The 26383-nt window shown below is 53.6% G+C and overlaps 5 protein-coding genes across 5 annotated transcripts; all 5 read right to left on the bottom strand.

The window, feature by feature from the left end:
• Window positions 1–940: 940 nt before the first annotated feature.
• On the bottom strand, window positions 941–2413 carry JKF63_02166 (uncharacterized protein; the record flags this gene model as incomplete). Its single annotated transcript, XM_067898208.1, has 1 exon — window positions 941–2413. The coding sequence occupies one exon, from the start codon at window positions 2411–2413 to the stop codon at window positions 941–943; it is 1473 nt and encodes a 490-aa protein (XP_067754365.1).
• A 4417-nt stretch (window positions 2414–6830) lies between these two features.
• On the bottom strand, window positions 6831–8600 carry JKF63_02165 (uncharacterized protein; the record flags this gene model as incomplete). Its single annotated transcript, XM_067898207.1, has 1 exon — window positions 6831–8600. One exon carries the CDS (start codon window positions 8598–8600, stop codon window positions 6831–6833), a length of 1770 nt encoding a protein of 589 aa, XP_067754364.1.
• Window positions 8601–9523: 923 nt separating this feature from the next.
• JKF63_02164 (uncharacterized protein) lies at window positions 9524–15550 on the bottom strand (the record flags this gene model as incomplete). Its single annotated transcript, XM_067898206.1, has 1 exon — window positions 9524–15550. One exon carries the CDS (start codon window positions 15548–15550, stop codon window positions 9524–9526), a length of 6027 nt encoding a protein of 2008 aa, XP_067754363.1.
• Window positions 15551–17809: 2259 nt separating this feature from the next.
• Window positions 17810–18691, bottom strand: JKF63_02163 (uncharacterized protein; the record flags this gene model as incomplete). Its single annotated transcript, XM_067898205.1, has 1 exon — window positions 17810–18691. The coding sequence occupies one exon, from the start codon at window positions 18689–18691 to the stop codon at window positions 17810–17812; it is 882 nt and encodes a 293-aa protein (XP_067754362.1).
• A 5139-nt stretch (window positions 18692–23830) lies between these two features.
• On the bottom strand, window positions 23831–25066 carry JKF63_02162 (uncharacterized protein; the record flags this gene model as incomplete). Its single annotated transcript, XM_067898204.1, has 1 exon — window positions 23831–25066. The coding sequence occupies one exon, from the start codon at window positions 25064–25066 to the stop codon at window positions 23831–23833; it is 1236 nt and encodes a 411-aa protein (XP_067754361.1).
• Window positions 25067–26383: the final 1317 nt, after the last annotated feature.

The following is a 26383-nucleotide window of genomic DNA, read 5'->3' as shown; positions in this document are numbered from 1 at the left end:
CAAACATCAACAACTGATGCCCTGGAGCCGAAGCGGCGCGGCGAGAATCAGGCGACCTCTTCACCCCCCTTTCAAAAAAAAAATTGCCTAAAGAAGTAAGCAGAAGCTCAATCACCCCCCCAGTCAGGCAGAGAGAGCACAGGCACACAGGCACACACAAAGATGAAAACCGCTTCCCAAAAAAAAATTACAGATTTTTTTCTTACTCTAGTCGATTCTCCCCCACCCCCCCCCACCAAAGACACTCTCCCTTCCAAAAAAAAATCAAAAAGCTTCGATGTTCATTTGTCGTTGTGTGTGCGCGCGCGCGAGAGAGAGGGGGGGGCGTATCATTTTTTTTTATCCGTTTGATTCCGGTGACACATTGGCGTCTACACATTTTGTGACCTTCCATTTCCCCTGTACACCTTCACTTCACACACACACACACACACACAAACGGCTATGAGGAAAAAAAAAGAGACATCTGAACACCTGCAGAAGTCTTAATCGTCGGTCTCGCCCGCTAGCTACGAGAGAAGCATGAGGAGAGGAACGATAAATAAATTAAAGTGGTCTTTCTTTTGTGCAGTGTGTGGGTGTCTAGGCAGGGGTGTTGACGGGCAGGAGGGGAAGGGCAGTCGCTGACAGTTGGCATTTGGAAAGGAAAAGGGTGTGGGTAGGGAGGCAAACAGCGGATGTCCGCAGCTGAAGCGCGCACACACATCACAGAATGCCACACGAGGTGATAGAGTGAAACTAAAAAAGACGAGAAGCAGACCGGTTGTGCGCTGACCTGCCACGCACAGAGGTGTGTGGCCTCTTCTTCCACACATACAAAAAAGGGGAACACAGACAACATGAGTGCAAATACACCAATGCACGCCTCCAACAACAGAACACACAAAGGCCTGCCAGACGGGCGGACGCCCTCCTCCTTTCCACCTCCGCAACACGAGCATTACATGCTGAAAAATGCACTCTTGACTGATGTGGCAGTGCCCAAGACTGCAGCGATCACACCAAAAGCGATCATCGACACCATAAGTCCGAATTCCCAAAAAGTGTTGAGACGGGCGATGTTCTTGTAATGCAGCTGCCAGCGGTACAGACCAGGCACCACAAAGCACAGTGTCGAACTACACAAAGCCCCTAGCAAGGAGACCACAGAGACCATTCCAGGCGCTAAAAGAGCTATGGCCACGCAGAACGCATTCAGGGTGACGCTAATGATGAGGTGATCCCGCAGCGGAATCCGTTCAGTCTCGTTTTGGTGCTTCTTTGCTTCGACAACGTGCTGCAAAACTTCCTTGGCGCTGCCGTAGTTTGTGTTGTTGCAGGTAAAGCCGTTGCAGTGGCTGTGCTGCTGCCGATGCTCCTCTTTCGCACTCACTATCAGCTCGAGCGCTTCTTCTTGGTTTACAAGTAGCGTGAAGTCTTTTCTACGGGGCACGTGCGTCGCCACCGATGCGGAGCTGTAGCCGTACCAAAAAAAGAAAATTGAGTCTCGAATCGGAAAAAGCATCAGCACATATGCCAGAACAATTGGTGTTGAGTACAGGATGTAGCCCATCCGGAAGAGGCGGTCCACTTTGGGGTCGTAATTGCTGATGATGTTGTCGCGAACGTCCACTGGATTTGAGAGGTAGCCGAAGATACCCACCGCAGCGTGGATGATGCCAGTGACGACGAGGCTAATGATAGACACTCTCATCATGACGCTGCGCCGCATATCCCCGAGGCCAGCATAGATCTGAAACACAAGGGACTGACAATCGAACGAGAACATGATGATCGGCAGAGCCAGCAGCGGATGGTTGCCCCACCACCACTTCACTGGGATTGCTCCGTTGGCGAGGGCGGCCATGGTCACGCTGGATGGCACCGTCGGGCCTGGGATGAAGTATCGGAAGATAATCAGGGCGCAGATGAGCCCCGTCGCCGAGATGGCAAGGAAGGAGGAGACATGCAGGGCCCCCAGGGTGGGAACGCACGACAGCGGCAGTATGACAACGGCCCAGAAGGAGAGCAGCGTGTGCTTTGGGGTGGTAAGCAGGGGCAGGTAGCGGGTGATGAATGGCTGCAGGGGCTCCACAAGGTCTTGGATGATGACGAGGTAGCTGACCGCAGACCCCACGTTGTAGAGCATCAGCGTCCATCGCACCCCTTCCTCTGCCTTCTTGCCCAGCAACTCGCGTGCAAGCTCCTCGTACGAGTTGCGGCCTAGTTTCTCTACACCTACGATTATATAGTCAACAGAGAACACCGTGAGAACGGCGACGCCGGCGAGGAGAAGCGTGGCAGGGATGACTCCAGCATCTGCATAGGCGGAGGGCAGCGTCAGAACGCCAGCACCCATGGTGGTAACGGCGAGACTCAAGGCAGCCCCGAGAACGCTGCCGCTGCTCAACGTCGACATTGTGCAGCCGAGCATTGCGTTCGTCTCCGCCGAGCGGTCAGGCGAGATATGCTTCAGGTACAAGAGGATAGACGACGGCGAGTGTATTCAAAGTTGAGAGCTCCAACACGTAGAGCACACACACACACACACACACACAGACACGCAAGCACACTTACAGTTGCGCTCACTCCACTGACCAGTGTATAATCAGGTGAGGGGGGGGAACACAATGATACGGAGGGATGAAGTCGAGCAAAACTTCTTGGAGTTTTCGAGATAGATTGTCTACCTCCTCTTTCTCCCCCTCCCCTTCTCGTCTTTCTTAGATGGACCTGCTTCGTCGAATCACGCTTCGTTTACCCTTTACGTGTGTGTGTGTGTGTGTGTGCGAGCGCAGGGGGGCGAACAACGCAAATGATAGCGAAAGCTGAGATGGGCGAGTCAGCCGAGGCGGAAGCCAAACGGGAAAAACAGCGACTACGTACAGTCACTGGATTAAAAAAAAAAACACAGAAATCAGCGACACCGCAAATGCCACACGATCCAAAACTCAGAAAACCAAAAAGAAAAAAAAATTCAATGAATGAGAAGAAAACAGCGGAAAGCGTCGGTGTGTGTGTGTGTGTGTGTGTGTGCACCGCAGTTGGGAATCGACAACAATCGTTTGGTTTGGGGGAGGGCAATTTTTTAAAAAACGTTTCTCACACCCCCCTTTCCATTCCACGTTGAGGTGTAAGTTCCGATAGTAAGTGTTTGCTCTTTGACACTTTTGATCACTCGGCGCGTGGATAGATGGGCGAGGATGAGATGGGAGCAAGACACTGAAGACTTTATCCCGCTCTCCGTCCAAATAGGTGTTCGGCAGCTCCACTCCTCCTCCTCCTCCTCCCTTTTTTTATATTATCGTGCGCAGCCCAAATAAGATGCGCCAGACGGTTTTCGGCTGATATCTGCCGCAAGCAAATAGCGAGCAGCGGCGCAACCGTCGAGTGACGAGACCACAGCTGACAGAGTTGCAGTAGAGCGTGTTTTATTTTTGATCCCACACCCCCAGGACTGCTTTCCAGCGCTCGGCCGTGACTCCTGAACACCAAAGCGCGAGTTACTGATACCCCCCCCCACACACACACACACACGCGCGCGTGAATGCCAATAAAATATTACAAAAAAGGCGACAGCAGCTCAACGGTGTTGAAGCCCCCGCTGTGGACAGCAATCACTCTCTGCGCAGACAACTCACACAGGCCCACAAAAACGGACAGAAAGGAGCTGGCCTTTAAAGGAGGAGAAAGTAGGAGGTGGAAGAGGAGGGGAGGGGAGGGGAGGGGGGAGGTAGTAGTAGTAGTAGTGATAGTACAACAAGTGCTACGGGTTACAAGAAAGAAAGAAACACTTCACAGCTACGTAATGGGTGCCAAACAATAGAGAATGGCGATATGTGGATTGCGGTGGATCCTCAATCAGCTCCTTGGGCACCCCTCCTTTTTTTTAAAAAAAAATATATCCTAGAGTTTCTTTTTTTCCTCACGTTGGATTACAGCACGTTCATTCGATGAGTAGCACGTAGTCGCTGTCACGCCGAGACCCGTTAGAACAGTCTTACGAGTGGAGGGGAGGGCGGGGGCAACAACAACAAAGAGGATTGTGAGGAAGGACGGGTGTTGGGTGTGTGTGTGTGTGTGGGGGGGGGGGGGGGGGGCTGTTAACACAGACACGCACAATCCACACAGAAACTTGTGGATGCGAAAAAAAAAAAACGGGCACGGGGTAACAACAGCAAGAATGGAGGGGGGGAAGAGAAAAAGAGAGAGGAAAAAGAGCACACGGAAAAAAAAAGAGGAGGAAGGGAGAAAACACCAAACGAAGAGGACGAGCAAGACGCCAACAATAGCAGCAGAAAAACGCGTACGAAGAGGGCAAAAATAAAAAAAAAGTGGAGAGGTACAGCCACACGAATACGTTTCTTCTTCTTCTCTTTTTTTTTCTCCCCTCCTTTTTTTTTGCCCGATGGTGTGGCGGAGAGTCTTAAGAAAGAGGAAAATAAATAGGGGAGGGGAGGGGGTGACTGAGAAGGAAAGAAAAAAGAGAGCGCCTGGTGTAGGTTCAAATATACGTGTTAAGTAGTACACCCGCCTACACGGCAGAAGCCTCTTCTTTCACCTTCCGCTTAGCACAGGTCCAATTTAGATAAACAGAGATACATACAGAGACACAGACAGTCGGTCAACGAAAAAAGAAAAAAAAAACGAAGGTACAAGTGAAAAACGAACTGCTTTTTTTTTTGTGTGTGCGATCGACCCTATTTTATTCAACTACATATCTATATATAGATATGTATATAATGCTTGTTGTGCACCCCACCACAACCACCACCACAGACGCCACACAGCGAGAGAGAGCGAATCGAGTGTACAAAAGATGGCGTCCCTGACTAATATCTTCCCTTCACCGGCGTCTCCACAACAATGTTTGGCGTTACGTCCTGGTTGTAATGACTCACGATTTTTTTTCTTTTTCCGGGTACGCAAATCCTGTGTGAGTTTACTGACAGGAGGTTGCCTGTTTCTGTGTGTGTGTGGTGGAGAGGGAGAGAGGGGGAAGTCGCAGTGGAATGATCAAGAAAAGTAATCAAAAAAAGAACAAGAGGATCTCTTCATGTGTATCCGTGTGACGCGAAAAGACGAGATGCACTGCTGGTACGTGTCCTGTGTAAGGGAGAAACGAAGCCGACTTCACGAAGGGAGGAGGGGGGGGTGCACTATCAAAAAAAAAAAACACGCTCAAACAAAGACGCGTGAGTCACAGAGTAGCGTCGCTGCCGATTTCCTATTTTTGTTTCTTCCTCCCGGTGCTTCTGTGCTTCGCGTGCGGGGGATAATTTGGATGTGGGAACAATCAAGAAAAAGAATTTGCACACGAGAACTGAAAAGCCTCAACGCCACCGATTTCAAGTCTTTTGAAAAAAAAACTACAATTTTTCTCTCAGGTGTGCCCACACACACACACACACGTTTAGGGGAGGGAGGGGGATGGAGAGAAAAGCGGGAGGTCGATAATTCAAATAATAATAAAAAATGAAATTCTTCGAGAGAGAACGAGAAAAAAAAAAGAAGAAAGGGGGCGTGGCCACTGACAACAACAAAAGGAAGGAGAACAGAGCAGGGGACAGCTGCAAAGTCAAAAGAGTCAGCAGCGCGAAGAAAAGCGGTGGGTTAGTGATTCAAGTATTCAAAAGAAAAAAGAGGTGGGAACACACACACACACACGTTCGCAACAGGGAGAGACAGAGGTCTACGGGTAGCGTGAGGCTCTGCAGTACGGGTGTGAAGAGAGGAAAAAAGACGCAGGGGTAGAAGAGGAGGAGCAAAGAAGCTGTCGAGGTGCAGAAAGAAAAACAACCAAAAAGGAAAAACAAAAAAAAATTAACAAGATGGCTACCACAAGTGTAGGAGAGCAACCAAGAAGGGAGAGACAACAACAACATAAATGTTTGCTTTGAGTTGTGTCCGTGATGTGTGTGTGTGTGTGTGTATTCATTATTATTATTTATGAATGTGGGGTGGTGGGTGGTGCATGCAGCATGAATATATGACAGGAGATTCGAGACGACAAAGATGGACAGACGAGGGAGAGAGTAGACGTCAACAGGGAAACGAGTGAGTTGTTAGAGAGAGAGAGGTGAGGGAGGGGGGGAGGGGAGAGTAGAAAGCCCATCTAAGAAATCACACTCACGCCCAAGGCTTGTGCCCCGTGGATCACGACAGCGATTCCTCACGGGAGAGGCTACGCTTTTACACCGCTCTCCCCTCAGACCCCCCTTCCTGCCCCCTCAAAATAATAATAATAATATTTGTAGCTATGTACAGTGTACCAGCCTTGATTGTCGTTCGTTTTTTTTTTTTTTTTCAGAGCGTGTTTTGCAATTTCTGTACCTGTGCGTAGGTGAAGTGCAGCAGCTGACAGGACGCCCCGAGTCACACACACACATACACACACACATATACATATATATATATATATACATATATACATGTATATATATATATACAGAATGATGATGGAGACGTCGACGTAATGCAGATATATCCAATACACGCACCCGCGCACCCCCCCCCCCCCCACACACACACCAATCAATAATAAAGAGGAAAACAGCAGCAACTGCGCAACGGTAAGAGTTACAGTTGGACAGGAAGCTGCACAGCACCACGTAGTGGAGACAAGAATGCAATAGCGCTGCAGCGATGACGGCGGCGTGGTGATGGTGGTGGTGGGGGCGGGATGGATGCAGAGAGGGCGTTCACAATCATGTCGTTTGAGAGGGACACACGCGGAGGGAAAGGGGAAAAACACAGAGGGAAAACAAAGTAGCTAGTGACGGAGATGACATATAATTCACTTCACCGCGCGCCACTCCTTTCTTCTCTTTGAGCAGCCAACGTTGCCTTTTTTACTCCCAGACCTGCACGCAGGAGTCATTGCTGAGAGAGACCAATGGACCCCCCTCGCTTGCACCCCATGCAGTGCTGAAGATGGGCCCCTTGACGCTGCCGCTACTTTGATCGCCGGATGACAGGGACCTCGGTATCGATGCCTTCAGAACCTCCACAGCCGATGGATGTGACGCGGTGTCGGGCGTTTTAGAGTTGCCCTGCCCTTCTCTGTCAAGCCGAATCAGGAGGAGGTCGGGGGACCGACCACTGCCTACAGCACACAGCTGCCCACTGGGAGCGATGGCCAGACGAGCCCAGTTCATCATCACGTTGAGCTGCTCTGGTGCGACACTGAAGAGCACCTTGGAGAACAGGCGAGCATCACGTACCGATATGATATTGTCCTTACCCATGGATACACACAGTTGTCCATTAGCGCTCACACGCACACAGGTCGCAACGCGTTGATGTGCATTCACCTCGCCGCTGCGCGTTGCTGCCCGCCGGTCCCAGACCATAATTTTTCCATTGTAGTGTGCCGAGAAGATCGTGTCGCCAGTCACGGTGACATCGTTGCACGTACTTGGGCACAACAACGTGCGCAGTGACTCGCGCCGGCAAACATCCCAAAGCTTGATGGTGCTATCCGAGCTAGCAGTGAAGGCGTGCTGTGCGCTAGAGGAGAGGCATGCCGCGACCACCTTTTCCGTGTGGCCCGTCATCTCCAATACCCGCAAGCTGTTTACATCCCAGAAGCGCACAACATGGTCGGCACAGCCGGCGAGCAGGTAGTGGGATGATGTGTCCAAGGCGAGGGCGATACCATTCGAAGAGAAGCGCTTTTCCTCTTGGGCACTTGAGCGATTCCAAAGGCGAATGTGCTTGTCTGTGCCCGAAGTTAAAAAGTGTTTGCCATCCTCCAGCACGCACAAACCGTGTAACGTGCTGCCATTGTGCGCATCTGAGATGATCATGGAGACACGACTGGGCACCGCGCCGAAGCGATTTGGTGAAGGCGACGTGTGTGGGTCAGCGTATAGGTTGGAGGTTCGGGGAATGGGGCTCGGCATCATTTCAGAAGATGCGCCATCCTCGCTCACAACCACACGCGCATCTTCGGTCATGGTGGGGGCCGTCTCTTTTCGTGGGTCCTCTTGCAGCTGGCTCCGCACTTTGCTCAGGTCAGCCTCCAACGTCTCGATGCGGCGCTGCAGTTGCACGATTTTCTCGCTCGCAATCTTGAGCTCGCGTTGGTAGCGATCAGCCTCACTGGCTGTCAGTCGCACTCGGTCGTACTCGTCGCGGAGGGAAGTGTACTCCTTATGCAGCAGCTGCAGCTCAGCTGTGCGCTGCTCCAGATCAGCAGCCAACTTGTTTGATACAAGCTGCAGCTTATCCTTCTCCTCCTTCAACGCCCTCACCTCTGATAATCCTTTGTAGTAGTCACCTTCTCGCTGCATGTACAACTGCAGCTGATCTTGCAAAGCATCTTTTTTCGCTTCCAACTCGCGCTCACGTGACGTTTGTAAAGATGAGTTGGCTGCCACCCGCTCGAGCTCGCGGACCCGCTCCGTGAGTCGACTTTGCTCCATCCGCAGCTGTTGCCGCTCATCCTCTACGTTTTGGAGGTGTAGAACCGAGGCATGGAGCGTTGTGTAGCTGTCAAAAATAAGCTGGGAAGGCTTTAGCTCCACCGCGTTGCGGATAAGAAGCTGTTTTTCGATGTCCTGCAGCCATAGGGGGGTATTAGTGGACGAGGGAGCAGTGGCACAGAAGTCGATCTGCATGGCAGATACGAAAAAAAAACGCGATATAGAGAATGAATAATATACGCAGGCAATCGATACTGCCTGTTGTCAGTCCCGACACTTGAGCCAGGTGCGACAGCTGCGCGTTAGTGTGTACATTAGTGGGCATGGGTATGAGTATGTGTAGCCATGTGAGCGTGAACAAGTGGGTTGGTGTGGGTTGATGTTGATGATGATGTGTGTGTGTGTGTGTGTGTGTGAACCGTATTGGCGAAGCAAAGCACGTCGGAGGCCAGTGTAGAAAGCGGGACGACACCATAGCTGAAGGGGAATGCGTGTGTTCGTGTCTATATGTGTCACTCGTACGAAGCAGAAGGTTGCTGCATGTGCTCTAGACAGCGACACTGGCGTCGTTTTTTTTTTATTTCTTGCTCAAGTAGCAGTGATTCGTAAGGTCATTAAGGGGAAGGGGGGGGGGACCCTTCATCCATAGACGCAACGCTCGAATTGGGCAGGGGGTTCAATGCCGCAGCGGACAAGCACGCAAAATATTGGCGTATACCCCCTTCCTTCATTTTATCCGTTTTTCTTTCATACATTCATCGCACACGGAGACCGAGTGTGTAATAGCTTCCCCTCCCCCTCCCGAAAAAAAGCAACGAGAAAGAGGGAGAGAGTGAGGGAGGGAAGAGGAGCCATGTGAAGAAAAAAAAAACAGCAAATATAGAGAAAAACTTAGACACCGCGTACGTATTGCTGTTGGTCGTATATCATCATTTTTAATTTTTATTGTTCCCCATGTGTTGTACTTTGGGGGGAGGGGGGGGGGGAGGAGGAGACAAAGGCGGCTTGTCTTGCAACACATACAAATATATATACTTCAGGAGCAATGCATGTATGTCATGCCCCTCCCCCTCCCCCTTCTCCCCCCATTCGCCTCGGTGAACTTGAGTGCTTAACGGCTACTTTTCGCTGGTCTCAGGAGACTCGGTTCGTTTCTGCTGCAAACGTTTTTCTCGCTGCCACTGACCCGCTGCTTTGGTTGACATACGCGATGAAGTGCGAATGCGCGCCTTCTTTCTTGCCGCAGGGGTGGTCAACGTTCGTTCACTCAGACGCACCGGATGTAGCTGCTCTCCGCTGCATGGCCCTTTTTGCTGCGTTAAAGTTGGCACTTCTTCATTAGAGGGACGTAGCTGCTGCTGTTGTTGGGGCTGGGGCTTGTTGTTTCGATCCGCTACACGTGTGTGAACGCGTGCCAGACTGAGCCGATGACGATGCCTCCGTAGCGGTGAGGTGCGCCGCATGCGCTGGAGGCGTCTCTGGTGGAGGGCGAGACTCGACGAGGACGACGACGACGACGCGCACCGGCCGCTCAGCCTCCCCCGTCGTAGATACCGCTTGGTCGCGCCATTTCCAGTCCCCTCCACTTCCCCGGCATTGCTTGATGGAGTCTGCTGGGCGGGGCTGCAAATAACTGCGCTGCCCAGCTGGTGGAAGCCGCGCGTTGTTGCCGATTTCGAGCGTGTTGTGTGATTTCCATGTGAGTGTGATGGAAAGGTAAGAACAGGACGCTGGGGATGCGCTTTTGGCGGACACGAGATGGCTTGATCTAACACCATGGGAACACCGCCGTAGCTGTGCATATACCCGTGCCACTGCACTTGTAGAGGTGCAATCGACGTATCACAGCTCGACAGCGGTGGGGGAGAAAACGTGAGGTTGTCCATTTCCAAGGTCAGCCCCCCTGCAACGGGACGCGGTGCCGGCGTCGATAACTGTAGCTGTGGCGCAGGCTGCTGTGACGTGTGTGAAAGTACAGGGCCACTACCCGCGCGTGTGGAGGCACCTACTGGAGAGCCCCTGACCTTGTTGGGGTTCCTGGCAAAGACGGAGCTGCGGCCACCATTGGGGTATTGGGACGACCAAGCGTTGGCCACCGCAATGGTATCTGTCGCATTCCGCACGCGCTCTCTTTGGTTGGTGTGGTCCACATTGCAACCCCGCAGCTGCTCTGAAAAAGAATGCGGGCTGGACGAGGCGTTCTGCAGCTGCACACCCACCACCGACGTGTTGCGGTCGCTACTACCGCTCTGCCGAACACCCTCCTGGTGAAAGATCGGCAGTGAGTGACTCGTGAAGCCTGGCGGCAGACGCATTTCTACCGTTTGCGTGTTTACCTGGGGGTTGTAGTCGCTATAGCCAGGCGTGCCGTCTAGAACCGGCTGCTGCATCGCGTACTGATAGCTGGGAGGACCGGGGTGCTGGTGGGGTGACGACGACCTTTCAGTGCGGAAGCGACCACGTATCTGCCTGCCTCCTTGCGGCACTAGAAAGGAAAGTCGACGACGCTCGAGTTCGTTCTGCTTAAGGAAAAGCTGATGTTGGCGCAGGAATGATCTGCGCGTGTGTTGCTGCCCCACTGGCATGGTGTAGGAGACTCGTTGCTGCGAACGTTGCAAACTTGCAGAAGCGCCAGCAGAGGTGCGAGATCGGCGAGCGGGTAGCTCGACCGGTGCCGAAAACCTCTGCGGAGACCACCGCTGCGCGGCCGTCGAACCGCACGATGCACCAGACAGGAATTCTAGAGAGACAGCAGCCTGACCTCTCACCAGCCCAGGCGCATCCACGCGATGTCCACGCATGTCGATCCGCGGTGGGGGCTCACAGACGAGGGGCTGCGAGTCAGGGTTGCCGACACCGAGGACAGAGAGGCTCTCAGAGGAAGGAGCCTTGGGGGTCTGCGAATCGGGTTGGCTAGCGGGCAACTGGGGCGGCACGAGAGAGAGGGACCCCAGATTTTCCAAGGAATCACCCAAAAGGCCTTCCAACAGTCCGCCAGAGGCAGAGGATCGTGGTCTAGTCGATGGTGATAGTGCTGGCCTCCCTAGCGAGATGTGAGGGGGAGGCAGAAGGTGGTGCTGCTGCATCGGTGCCAGGCTCAGCGAATTCTCGGTGCCCAGGCTGGTGGGGAGTTGGCCGTCCAGCTCTTTCACATGAGCCATTTGCTGCGATGGCGACATGCGTGCAGGGGAGAGCGAGGCGCAAGTGTGCGATGGGCAATCTTTTGAAAGGCTGTTGCGACTACAGACCGCCATCGACGCACTCTTCGTAGCAGTACTAGGCTCAACCTGAGTTATGTAGTGCGACATCACCTCCTCATCCGCTTCACCGCGCTGCTTCAGCGCATGGGGAGCAAGACGGCGGTTCGCCGCCACCATGGCGTGCCAGCGCTCAAGCGCTGCACTGGAGGCTTCATTGCGGATAAAGGGATGCTGAAGCAGCTCCGCTGGGGTGGGGCGCAGTGCTGCGTTCATGTTCAGAGTACACTTCAGGAAGTCCAACAGCATAGGGGATGGGGTACGATCCCAGCGGCCTTTGCTACCGCTGCTCCCTTCCCTCTCTTCGTCACCGGTGTCACCTATTGATTCGTGAAGTGGCGGACCGGTGCTAGCAGGGTTGAGCCGCTCCCGCTCAATGTAGACGTCATCCATAGAGGGCCCGTCACTCTCCTCATCTCGCTTTCCAATATACCAAATAACTGCCTGCGCACTCATGTTGTGCACCGACCGCCAAGGGAGAATGCCACCGGTTGCCATCTCAAAAACAACACAGCCCAATGCCCACATGTCAGAGGCAAAGGATGGCTCTTGTGTGCGAATGAGCTCAGGACTCATGTAGAGCGGTGTGCCGCAGAGCACACGATGCTCCGTGTCGTCTTCCTCGAAGCTCACCTTTGCGCTTTTTGCATTGCCACTAGGGAAATTCTCGTTGCTGCCACCGCTACCCGTGTCCCTGCCCCTTTCCGAGTTGCCGACAGTGACGTCCTCGCCTCCGCCGTCCTCCGTTGCCGCCGCGGTATCACCGCCAGCCGACTTGCCTTGATGACAGTGCTGGTGCGCCTCACCGGGTGCGGCGGCGGCGGCGGCATGGAGGATCCCCGGAGACTGGTTCTGTCGACGCGCTTCACTGTGCTGATTCGGATGGTTTATGTTGGGCTTGTTCCCGGATCCCGTCTCCTCTCCTGTTGCATACGCGCTCAGGAATCGACTGGTGCCGAAGTCTGTCAGCTTCACGCTGCCCTGCTCCGATACCAGGATGTTCGCGCTCTTCAAGTCGCCGTGTATAACACCCTTGCGTGTGAGGTACTCCAAGCCCTCCAGTATCTGCAGTGTGTACAAGCGAATCACGTTTTCTTCAAACACACCAAAATTCTTGACTAGGGTCTGCAGCGTGCCGCCCGCCACGTACTCCATAAGAAGACACAGCCGGCCCTCACCACTGAACTGGAACCCGAGAAAGCGTACGATGCGGTGGTGCTGGAGCGTCGTCAGAAAAATGATTTCTCGAAGGTGCTTCCGGAGAAGCGGGGAGACGGAGTGCTCTTCTTTCGACTGCAGGCAAGGGGCTTGCTGCAGCTGAGGCTCCATCTGGTCGGGACAAGCAGTCGAGGTGGTGACTAGCGTAGTGGGGGTGTTCCAGTGCGCGGTGGCTGACGACGACTGGTCGATGAACGCTGGGGTCGAAGATGTAGACTCGTCGCTGACTTGAACCGACCCCTCGTTCGCGTTGTCGCCCCGCAGTGAGGCGGGGGACTGCGATGGCGAGGGGCTGGTACACATCACAGCCTTTGCTTTGTCATTGGTTTCTTCTCTCCACTGGGGAGTCGCCGTGGTGGGGAAAGCAGAGGAGACGGAGACCGAGGCCAAGTCTACCGACGCCGTGCAGGGGACGCGTAAACTACCGTTGCCCAGACTGACGTCGGACAGGCTGAGGATCGTGGCGTCGTCTTGGATCAATGGTACAGTCGCTCTTCCCAGCCCGGCTTTCCTCGGTGCTGTAGCCGCTGCCGTGCCCAGGGGTGGAGAGGACTGGAAAATGGTGCTTCCCTTCAGTACTTTGATTGCAATCACTGTCGCTGTGGTCACGTCGATACCCATAAATACATCCCCGCTTGCACCAAAGCCGATGCGGCCACCCCACTGCAAATGGCGCAGCGGCAGCACGGCATATCGAATGGGAATGTCTGCTGGAATGTCCTTCATAATTGCATTAACAGTGCTGAAGCTGCTGACAGTTCGGCTGCTTGCGGCGCTGCTCCCACGGCGTGCGGAGAGTGCGCGCTGTGCGGCCGGTTTAGACAGCGCTGCAGGGTTGATTCCGATACTCTCGTGAAACCGAATCGGTGCAGTGAAGGCGGCGGTGGTGCCCTGAATCGGTCCACTCAGCGGGGCCATCGATTCATCGCTGTCAGGGAGAGTGATCGGGGCGATAAAGCTTCCACGGATAGACGGGCGTGGCTGGAGAAGGTAATGGGGGGTAATTACCGTAGATAGCGTTGTTGGGGAGCTCCTACTGGAGGCGCACGAGAGTGCGCTGTTGTGCACGGGTGAAGCAGCGCTGACTGCGGTGTGATTCGGCACTGGGGCAAGAGGAGGGAGGAGTGAGTTGCACAGGGAAGTGCATTGACCGCGATCCTGCAAGACTGAGGGGGAAACCGGCGGTGATTCGGGGGAATCGTCGTTGGCGCCCTCCGGTGGCAAGTCGAAAGCGGTCACTGGGTCATCAGGGAAGCGCACCCACTTGCTGTGCGGCACGCGGCTGCTGCCGTTCCCGTCGCTCGGCTGGAGTGGTGGTGGGCAAGCTTGCTGTGGTGTAGCTACGGAAGTGCCGCGCAAAAAACTGTGCTGCGTCTGCTGTGTGTCGTGCAGCCCCTTCTGCACCTGCGCTTCCTCTCCTGTCTCCCTCAGCATTGCCACTGTCTTCCGAGGGGCAGCAAGCTCCTCGGGCTCGAGGATAGCCACGCCATTCTGCTCCGCCTCCTCGGCGTGGTAAAGGTGGAGACAAAAGCTATCCACGTACGTGTGTTCCGTCGAAAGCGTGGAGAGAAGTGCCGTTAGAATCTGTGTCACATGGGGGCCGTCGCTGTTTGGCGCGCGGCTTTCCTCGTTCACATCAGCTCCCACGTGTTCGGCGTCAACGCCTGTGAGCGCACCGCATGGCAATCGTGCGAGGTCCTGCATGAGAGAAGACGATGTTGCAGTGGGCTTGCGCCGCAGCTTTTCACCACGTTCGCCCCTCATGCCGTACGCGGTTTCCTCCTCCGCCCCCTGTTGCAATTCCTCCTCGCTACTCAGGTCTGTTGGTGTAGTGGAACGGCGATGCGAACGTTTCTTTTCCAGTACCCGTACAACGCTGATGTCATCGCCGTAGTGTAGTTCGCAGCTCTTCCCGCGGCCAACGAGTACGTTGTTGACATAGGTGCCATTAGCGCTGCAATCAGTGAGTAAGACGCGACGCACACGCCAACCAGGCAGCGGCGTTTCTAAAAACATGCTTGTGTTGGGCAAGCCCTCCCTTATGAGGTTTGTCCCGGCGTTGGCAGCAGCCCCCTCCTCAACACACACCCGCAATGCTCTGACGGTTGCGGGGTTTGATAGTGGCGACGATGCCATCAAGCCACGGGGGGTGGTGTTCTTCAGGCCTCTCTCCAGAGAGCCAATCGTGCTGTAGGCGTTTGAATGCAAACCTCGACTAAGGGCGGAGATGTCTTGCGATCGCGGCGGCAGCAAAGGCATCACCCCGTCACTGCTGCGCTTCATGGGGTTTCCGTACTGGTTATTGAGTCTTTTTTCAGTGAAGTTAACATCGAGGCTCCTTCCGTTCCCGAGCACCCTGCGGTCCCTGTCTCCATACGGCTCTAGTTCTAGCGAGATAGTGAAGTGTGTGCTGCTCACTCGGGGATCGAGCAAGACAGTATCGCAGCAGCCAGCCCGGCCAACTCGCACCGTCGTCTGGGCATACGTGCAGCTCAGCGTTGTGTGCTCCGAAATAAGTAGACCCCAAAGATCAGAGGGCTCGTAGCGACCCAGCAGGCGACCCGATGGGCCGTAGAGCAGAAACGGACCGCTGATGTTGGCGTCGATGGCGAGCGGTGGGGTCGAGGAGTCACTGCGGCTGACAATCTGCGTTGGAGGCGTCGAGGGCATGGAGGAATGAGATGTGGAGTTCACTATAGGGGGACCGGGGGGGTGAGGACGTGGTGAGGGGGGCGGCTCTCCCGCCAACGCGGCATCGCTCACCCTGGCATTTGTAGGCATAATCACCTCTCGGGGGGGGGGGGGAACCGCAAAAAAAAAGGGGGGAGAGAGACGGGCACACCGAAGAGAAGGAAAAACAAAATAAGTTCCGACAGAAAAACAAAGATCACACCGAGAGAGGCAGGGGGGGGGGGCGAGGCGAGGCGAAGAGAGGAGAGTTTTTTTCTCCAAGCAAATGGCGTAGGGCTAGAAGGGATGAGCAGAAGTCCGCTGGCTCCCACAGCGATACAAAGGAAAGTGAACAATACAGGTGAAAAAGAAATATCAACGCAGATAACTCATAAAACAATCACAGAGACCCTATTCCCTCTCCCCCTCCCCTCTCCCCCCCTAGGCACTAAGAGAACGATAAGGCGGAACACTGGAATGGGATCAAAAGAAAAGAAGGGCAGACGAGATGACGAGCAGAAGGAAGAGGAGGAGAGACAATAGAGAACAATAAAGAAGAATGGAAGCAGAGCCAGCAGCTGCGATGTTGCACACAACAACAGCAGCAATATAGAGAGAGGCAGACGTGCACAGCAAACAAACAAGACAAAAAAATCTTTACTACGCACGCCACACGCTGCAGCTGACAGATCAGCAGATTAATTTTCCACCAATATACATATATAATGCATGTAGATATGCATATGTATGTTTCTTTTATTTTTAAAAATCCAAAGCGCCCCCCCCCCTTTATAAAACGGAGCACCTCCTTGTTGGATGAAGGTATCTCCCTATGTGTATTGTGTGTTATGATGACGACCTCTCTGAGGATTTCAAAGCGGAAACGAAGATGCCAAGAGACGCACGCGGATACAAAAACTGTGAAGAGGACGGGGGGAAAAAAAGAAATAAATAAAGGATAGGAGAAGGTGTCATTGAAGGAAGAAAAATGGGAATGAGAACATGCACAGGGAGTAAGGTGGAGGTTGGCCCAGTGTGTATTTCGAGGGGGAGGGGAGGGCTACGGAGTCACGCGGCTTGAAGGAGTGCTTCCTTTGCGCGAGAGCTAAGCATCTAGAGAGAGGGCGGTGCAACTTATGTGGTGCAAGACCCTTTGCGTCAGTGCCGTTGACACACACACACACACACACACACACACACACAGAGAAGGCTCCTCTCGTCACCTTGGCCGTATCCCTGTCAATCCTCCAGTGGTGTTTAAAGAGCAGAACACACACACATATAGATTTGTGGAAGACTTCGCTTTTTTTTTTTCGTGTGTCTGTATGCACACGGCCCTTTTATGTTGGAGGATTGGTGGGCGGTGTAAAGTTCCCGTGAATGAGCGAGTACAGCGACGATGGGAAGAGGTAATACGGACGCAGATGAAAAAAAGGGGGAGGGGGGGGTTACTATATTCTCTTTTAATAAAGAAGCAGGGAAGTCATTAGTGAGGAGGAAAAAAAAAACAGGCCAGGGATACAGCACACGCCGGTGCGGGCGAAACCACAGAGAGGGAAGGCGTACGCTGCTGATCGAGACCCGCCCATACGCAATCGAAGGATTCGTCTCCTCTTCAATTTTCCGTAATCCCCCTTTCTCCTGAGACGCACGCACGTGCTGGGGGCAGACGAGAGCGCGTCGTGAAAAACTCAAGTGAAACACAGCCAATGCACATGTTGCATCCCCAAGTGAATAGAGCACGAGATGTGTGTGAATCTCTCCTTTTTTCATTGTTTTCTGCTTTGCCCGCGTGCCCACCCCCTCCATTTTCGTGTAGAAACACCGGCACGTCTACACACACACATACACATGAGAACAATATGTAAATGGGAAAGCCAAAGTGAGTGGGAAGGGTGAGGGAGGGAAGGAGGGAGGGGAGGGGAGGGGGCAGCATCACGTCACTACATCCAATTAAACCACACATGAAACTCATGCAAAGAGCAAAGGCTGAAGGCCCCCAGACTCTCCTAAGCCTCCTTTACATCTTTGCCTCTCAGACTTGAATGCAAGGAGGGGGGGGGGGGCTGGCATTACACGCGTGCGCCGCAGAAGTCCGGAGTCGCACAAAAAAAAAAACGACGCGGCTGCACCAGGTAATGCGCTTGCCACTGCTGCCTTTTTTTAAACTGTGTTCTCCGCAGGGAAGGGAAAAACAGGAGACCAAAGAATTAATGAGATCGAACTGCCGCGCGCTTGCGTCGTCTTTGTTGCACCCGTTTACTGTGAGCGGAACGCCACGTATGCCGGTACCTGCGCGTAGTGCAACTCCACATCGCGCTCCAGTGGTGCTTCAATGCCCAGGGTGTTCATGCCTCGCCGTTCCCACTCCGCAACACGGAAGGCCTCATCGGCATCGTACCGGTCGCGCAACTCAGGGTCGTTATGCAAGTCTATGATAAGCCGCTGACGGGCAAGGGCCTTTCGGTGAAGTGCCACGTAGGCCTCCCACCCCTCGCCCTCCACCCCTGTGAGCGGGGCAGCTTCCCGCAACACACCGTGCTGTTCCTCCAGCTGTGCCTCGTGTTTTTCTGCCAAATCTTCGATCCTGTGAGCATCAACGAACGGGAAGTCGTCTGCGCTGCCCTCTCCGAACTCTATCCAGTCTGTCGGACGGCGTACAGGCGGGTATTCGGCTTGCTGACCGCGCAGCTGTGGGACGTCAAGACCAAAGCCTGGCTCGTACCCCACCAGGGGGGGTGTAAGAGACGGACGCCTGTAGAGGCCCGGTGGCTGTTCCGAGTTGAGCAACACCGCCTCCTCTAGCGCCTCATCCAGGCCCAGTTTCTGCATTTCTTCGAGCGCTTCAGACATGCGTGCGATGAGACGCGAAAGGCGCTCATCGAACTTCGCCTCTGAAACAGCAGAGTAACGATCGTAGGCGTTGGCGATGCTGCGCTCCCGGTCAACATCCTGTTGTCGTTTCCGAGAATCATTCACGTGGTTCTTCTCGTGAATGTACTCCATAGCGGCCTGCGCCCATTTTTCCTCGTTGCCCACCTTACCGGCACTCGCCATGTAACCCGCAGCGGTCTGCTTCTTCTGGCAGAGCACAGCCGTGCGCACCGCTGCAGCCAAGAAGGGCCGGGATATGACCCACATGGTGGATGTTGCTGCGACTGCTGCCGCGTAGAGCACCCGCGGGGAGGGGAGGGGAAGGGAGGGGGGGGGTGAGACGGCAGCACACGGCGAAAAGTGCGCAAAAACGGGCGGGGGAGAAGGGGAGAGGGAGAAGACAACGGGGCTAATCACTATGAGTGCTGTGAGTTGTAGAGATGCGAAAAGAAAGCCCACTGATATTCACCGAGGCTGCTGTCCGAGTTTTCCTTCAGAAAGAGGCGTAGGGCTCACTGAAAAAAAAAACGAGCTCCTCCTGATGTGAAAAAAAACCGGGAGACGTATACACTTGGGTTTTTACCACACACACAGCCCGATCGTCGACAACGGGCTGGAAGAAGGGGGGGGGGGCGAAAAGAGGAGTCCCAGTCGCACGCGAACGGGAAACAAGAGAATAACTTTCACTACTGAGGGCCCCCCCATGGGGGTCAATTTGGGCCAATTGAGAAAGTTTGCGATGTATTTACACACACACACACACACACACAGAGGAGTCGTCACGGAGGGAGGGGAGACACAAAAGGATGAGTACAGGCAGAGAATGGGGGAGAGAAAAGGGGGAGGGGGTAGAGATTTTGGGTGGCTGCAGTGGGGCTGTGTGGTAGTGTGATTCACTGCCATAGGGACATTTCGAGGCCAATTGCTGTTGGTGTGCAGAGGAGGAGGGGGGGAGGGCAACACACACACGCACAACTCACCCCATCAATGCGTGTACAACCAAGTGCACGAAGCAGACCTTTCTCGAAAATTTGGAGAGAGAGACATTCAGGGGGACGCGAGAGAAAAAGACAAACGCAGAATATGCGAAAGCACGAGCAAAAGCGATTTAAAAAATTTTTCCACGTTCGTGTTAGCAACTGTCCTGTCAGTGCACATTGAGGCTAACCGTGTCGGGGTGTCAGTTCTCTTCACTCACGTCATCCACCCCCTCACGCCCCTGCCGCTCAGTATGTCATCAGCGCACTCCTGTGGGCTTATTTGCGTCGGGTACTCTAAAAACCAGCAAGAGTACCGAAAAGGAGGAAAAGTGCCAATCGCACAGATACACACACACACACACACACACACACACATACATATATATATATATATATAAATATATAACAGCCTTTTCCCTTGATCGCGCCCATTTTGCGAAAAGGACGCGAGTCGAACTCCACTTGAAGTGGATGCCGAGTGGGACCCAACGCGTAGTGCCAAGAAGAGGAAGACACGCATGACAGAAAGATGGACTGTGCTTCTGGAACGGGCTCTGCACCCAACACACTACTTGTCCTCGCCTCGAAGGATTGCCTCAGAGTGGGCCCGATTACACCAGTGGGCAACGAACGCTGAGTGAAATTGGCTCGATTGACCTCAACAGTTTGCCCCATCATAGGGGTAGGGCAAGCGAGCTCACTGCTGAAGGTCGCTGCGAAACACCGACATCGAGGACCCGATCGCCCACACCAGTAGAAAGAAATCGAGGACCTCCCCATGTCGTACGTGTGCTCAATACCGTCACTACCAGAAGAGCGGTTCGGCATTGCGGAAGGGATAGGGGGAGGGAGGGGAGGCGCAAGAAAAAAGAGAGTCCGAAAACACGGGTGCGTCCTCGCCACCGCTCCAGCCTCCCCCTTCCCCCCTCCCCCACCCGCCCAGACACACCGTCATGTTTCTTCAGCGACCCTTTCTCGAGGAGGAAAAGAAAGAAAGTGCGTGGTGTGAGGTGAGGCAAGCAGCACGAGAGTGTCCGAGATGATCACACAAGGCCCACGAGTGTGTGCTGCGAGAAGCTACACCTCTGGAATGTGGGAGGGGGAGGAAGGAATCAACTAAATCATATGTTACGCTACGAAGAGACGAACCCGCGAAGAGAGAAAGAGGGCAGGACCGACAACCAGGAGGGTGAGAGCCGCACCCAAAATCAGATGGGTGTACACACACATACACACACACACACACATATATATATACATAAGTGCGTGTATATATACAAGAAAGAAGAGGGCGGGGCGGAGCGGGAGGAGGTAGGGTGTGGGGTGGGCACACACTGTCGGGAAAGTGCACAAAAATTCAACATCACATCATCGATCCATAACGACTCCCCCCTCCCTCCCCTCCCCCCCCTCCATCACCACCCGCCTTGAAAGAGCCCACGTTTAAATATCTCGTGAGCAATTTAACGCAAGAACAAAAAAAAAGTGCCCAAGTACAAGGAAAAAGACGAAAAGACAGGGGAGAAAAAAAAGAAAAACTACCAGCGACTGAAGAGAAACAAATGAAACAATAGACATCAACGCTAACTGAGTGGCACCAAAAGACACCGAGAGATCTCTTCCCCCCCCTCCTCCTCCCTTCAATCCACGTGCGCAAACATACCCACAGGCAATCGTAGGACACTGAGAGACCTACGGGTGCGCAGAACCTACCAATGCAGAAGGAGCGAGAGTGAGCCGCGGAAATATTTTGAAAAAAAGAAAAAAGGTGAAAAAGAAGGAACACAAATCAGAAATCCAACACAATGCAACAACGCAAAGAGGACAACACAGGGGGGGGGACAGAGTAAAAAAAAAATGTTTTTTGAAACACACACCCGTCTCTCTCTCTCTCTCGCTCTCCTCCCCCATCGCCTTCCTCTCCTTTTTACTCCACACAAAGCTAGAACAGAGCAGCGGGCGCGTAGGCAAATAGTTTGATTTTGTTTGTTTGTTTGTTTTTCTCACCGCTCATGAATGTTTGTCAAATTGAGTGGCTACCTTTATCTGGCTCTTGGGTTGGCTATGGAATTATGAGAGCGCGATCTCATCGACATAGGCAATGTCCAACACGAGCACCCCCTCTCTCACCGTGGCGACAACTCTTATGACGGGGGGAGGAAGGCGGGGTCACCTCAGTGGGGGTATGTGAAGGCCCGATGGCCCCCCACCCACCCACACTCCGCGGGGAAACCCCGACAGTCTCTCTAAAGCGGGAGAGATGCGTTTTCCGGCCTCTGGTAGAAATGGGGGCTCGGAATAGGCCGTGTAGAGGTGCCAACACAATTTATTCGCTATGAATGTCTGCGCTCCAGTCTTCAATGATGTTGCTTCGCATCGAGCTTCGTCAAAGCACACATTCGCACCACCCATAGCGGGGTGACCAGAGCGCTGACGCATCCCACACGGCCCTCAGTGCCTACTGACTGGAATCCTGGGCACACCAGAGAAATGGAGAGGATAACGAACTGGCGTCAGGTGATCAACTGTGAGTCGACCCGCTACGTTGAGGGTGGTGGACAAAGTTTGGAGGAGTCGGTCGTTTACCGATGACTGAGATGGCATTGCTGCAGCCTGTATCCACTCTGCTGCTGCTTGGTACTACGCGATAGGCCAGTTGCGGAGTCGTTACAGCGAAGTGCGACTCACGTTCCTGTGGGAGAATGGATGCTTGGAGTGGGGAGGGGGGAGGGGACAAGGCGTCAACCTCGCCCCACTTTGCATAATGGAACACTCGCATGTTTACGAAAAGATACAAAAATAAACATGAAGACTGGTGTTTGGCCACATTGCTACAGAAGGGAAGGAGAAGAGAGAAAGAGGGGGAGGAGGGGGGGAGGGGGGGGAGCTACATGATGGCAGGATAACACCGGCGAGGAAAAAAAAGCGATACAAGCCCCCTCCCCCCCCTCCGAAAAAAAGAAGCGTGACAAAAGACGGGCGCAAGGGAGAGATCAAAACAGCAACAACAAAGAAATAACAATAATAAATCCAGAAAGGGGAGGGATAGAGAAAAGACGAAACACAAGAACTCATCGAGAGTCACAAGTGATACCACAGTGTCGCTCGAAGGAGCCAATACTGACACACACACACACACACACACACACACACACACACACACACCATCACCGGTCAGACACACACACACATGTAAAAGTGCCCCCTCCCGTGAACAGAGGGCACAAAAAAAGATAAAAAAAGGTCTCTCAAGTGAAGCGAGAACATACACTAGACAAAATGTGCACACGGAAGCGAGCGAGAGCGAGATAGAGAAGTGGAAGAAGGGAAAAAAGGGGGGAAGGTGGCGTCAGCAGCATCCACGGCGAAAGCAGACACAAAACGCACGAAGAGCAAAGGAAAAAAAAAGAGGGCGGTCAAGGACAGCCGCAAACCGCTTGGAAAGGATAATAGCAACAATCGAGCTTCCTCCACTCATCGCATTTTTCTGATCGCTTCACCCCTGCCCCCCCCCCCTCCCCCGACAGGAGGACGCAGATACTTCTGAGTCAGTGGCCGGATAGCCGGCAAAAAGAAGGTACAATCTGACACGCTTACAAACCGTTGTTTGGCAGCAAACAGGAGAGAAAGAAAAAACATGTGAGGGACGGGGGGGAAGAAAATTCTGTAGGGGGACAGCAGCGAAGGGAGGAAGTTAGTCAAAGAATGTGAAAAAAAAAGAGGGAAAGAATGCTCAATGTCTGGGAGGAAGAAGGGGGCAGGAGGGAGGGAGGAGGAGGGGAGGGGAGGGGAGGGGGGGGGGCAAGTAAACTAACACATCCTGACAGCGCCCCCATCAAACGTGGAGCGAGAGCTGACATAAAAATCAGAATTGGCTTTGAGGAGAAAGACACGGTATTCCCTCGACTACCCTCACCATCTCTACTGTGTGTGTGTGTGTGTGTGTGTGTGTGTGTGCATTGGGGGGGGGGGGTTCCCCCACCAAAAAAAAAAACTTTTTTTTGTGCCTTCATGTCATATCTCACAATTCTTCGAACCGTCTTTTCTCGGGAGTGAATGTGTGCGTGAGCATGGCAAAGAGATGGAAAGCAGGACGACCACCAGAGGCAGCTCCAGCGTTGTTCAGCGCTGTAGAGATAACAGGCTAGATGAAAAAGGAAAATATTTATTACAACAGTAGACACCGAATAAACACTATCTCTAGCCCTGGCATTGTTCTGTTCCACACAACTTGTTTTCCTTCCACACTTCTGAAGTACTGTCTTGACCTCCCTACTGTCGCACACTCGCTGCGTTTCCACACAGTAGGGTGTGAGGGTGAGAGACAGGGGGGGGGGGGAGAGAGAGAGAGAGATGAAGGGACAGAGAGAGACACTTGTCTCTGGTCCTGTAATGCACGAAGTGTGATGTGCGTTACGGCCAGACGTTAGTCGCTTGAAGCCTGATCACGTTCAAAGTTCCCGTCGGCCGCGTCTTCAGGAATATCCTTCTCGATCGTCTGTTGCGCTGAGCGACCCTCACCCTCTGTTGCCACGCTCGGTGCGGCCACGCTGGTGGTGGTGAAGGCACTGTGCGTCCCTGTCGCCCGCATGGAGGAGGGATGATCTCTATGGAACCTTACGCTCTCCGCGTAAATGGCGCGCTTTACGTCCAGCACCGTCTTCTGTTCGGGCTCGTCAAAGTGAAAGGGAGTGTAGCTGACCTCATCGTCGGCGTCGTCGTGCAGCTGCTCTAGGAACGGGTGACGCATCGCCTGCAATACTGTGATTCGCTGATTCGGGTTAAAGACCAACATGCGGCGCAACAGGTCGAGCGCCTCGGCAGATGCTTTTGGGTAGCGCTCGCGCCAGTCCACTGCCGGACGGTGCCCCTTCTTTCTTAGATACTTCTGCGCAGCGCACGATCCTACGGAGCTGATGTCCTCGTCAGATGGTGTGCCGATCACCTCGATTATCTTGTCCAACTGGTTGACACGGTCTTTCCCCTGGAAAAGCGGCCGAGAGCCAAGTAGCTCGCCAAGGATGCACCCGATGCCCCACACATCAATCTGCGCCGAGTAGTCCTTGTCCTCCATCACCAGTTCTGGTGCTCGGTACCAGCGCATCGTCACGTAGTCCGTCATGTACTCGCCCTGATTATTCTCCTCCTTAGCCAGACCAAAGTCACAAATCTTCAAATCGCAGTTCGTGTTGACCAAAATGTTTGCAGGTGTAATGTCGCGGTGAATGACGCCAGCGCTATGAATAATATGTAGTGCGCGCAGTGCTTGGTAAATGAAGAACTGAGTGTGTGCCTCCGTCAATTCCTGTCGACTGCGGAGCACCTGCTTGAGGTCGGTCTCCATAATATCCATTACAATGTAAAAGTGCTCAAAATTCTCTGGGTCCTCCGGAGTGAGAATGTTGCGCAGGCCAATGATGTTGTGGTCGTTGAAGTGAGCCAACAATTTGATCTCGCGCAGAATGCGCTCTGCCAACACCGTTTCATCAAATATTTCCTTGTTCACGCGCTTCATTGCGACAAGGCTGTCGTTGTCCTTGGTGTCACGCGCACGTATCACGATGCCGTAGGAGCCGGCACCAATGATGCACTCCAGACGGTAGCGATCATCAAGACGGCTGATCTCCGTCTGCAGCTCCGCGAGTGACCTGGTTGCCGGCATCCTGGCTTGGGGCTTGATGTTGCGATGCTAAACCCAGCGACCTTCGAAATCGAGTGACACCTGAGAGGGTGGGGGGGGGAGGGGAGGGGAAGCAAAGAGAGGGGTCAAGAATGCAGAGATGCACACACTGAGCAAAGGGCCAGTGAAAAAAAAAAAAACGGCGTGGCTGTGATGGAGAAACAATCAAACGAGGAACACAAAGAAAACAAAAACCTACACTATTAGAGAAGGAAATAGAAGGGAAGGAGGCCACTCACAGGTTGGGGGGAGGGGAGGGAGATGGGAGGGCCAAGGTTGCCGGGATATGTGTGCAGAGTAGTCCAGAACAGTGCGTGTGTATACCAAGCAAATAGAATACAAAAAGAAGCGTGATGGATTCCTTGGCTATCGGGTGAAGGGAGGCAGCCCAGGTATAACCCCTCGTCGTGCGTGCACGTGCACGCACCACGGCCACGAGAAGGAAAGAAACAGAGAGTGACGCAGCACAGCGCAACACAGTACCACCACCGCCACCACCACCGACAATAGGATTAAAAGAGGGAAAAACAGCAAGTGTGTGCGTGCGTGTGCTAGAGGGTCGCGAAGGGATGGGGTGGGGGGGGGGGGCACAACAGCGCCTGAAGATAACACGCCGGGGGAAAAAGAGGGAAGGGAAGGAGAGGGGAGGGGAGGGGAGCGATCAGTTACGGGTAAAAGTAAACTACTGTTGCCGCGTAAGCCAGGACAAAGTCCCTAGATGCAGGTTTGTATGAGTGATGTGAGGTCAAATGTGTATATGGAAAAACTGCAGAAAGGAGGGACCATAACATATATTATGGTGGGTGGTGAGTAGAGAGAGTGAAGAGGGGGGACGAGGGAGGGAGGGGAAGGAGTTTTGCAATCCTCAAGGATGAGCCCAATAGCTCCCCGATAAATGTCCAGTCATGCAAAACAGGGAGTGCGGAGGGGAGAGGGCCGCGTGTGCTTAGAGGTTGAACACCCTTTGCTATGTTCTCCTTGCAAACCGCCGAGAAAGTGTTTGCCTTTTCCCCTCTCTTTTGGCTTACAGACTGCGGATGGTCATTGCTGTCGATGGGCGTGCGTGTGGTTGCACGAGTGGCGAGGATACGAATGCATAGTCAAGAAAATTCTTCTGATGGGGACGGCTCGCTTGCTGTCGTTATTTTTTATAATGTACCCAGCAAGGAGGATGTGGTGGGGGTGGGGAAGAACGTGGCGTGAAATCAGTACAGCGGGGGCGGGGGCAGGGGGGGGGGGAGGGCAGAAAATAGGAGCCTCTCTATCATTCAGAATCAAGAAAAAACAATGACACACACA

The sequence above is a fragment of the Porcisia hertigi genome, chromosome 33, assembly GCF_017918235.1.
Source record: "Porcisia hertigi strain C119 chromosome 33, whole genome shotgun sequence".
Classification (NCBI taxonomy): domain Eukaryota; phylum Euglenozoa; class Kinetoplastea; order Trypanosomatida; family Trypanosomatidae; genus Porcisia; species Porcisia hertigi.
This window is presented reverse-complemented; position numbering and strand designations above follow the sequence as displayed.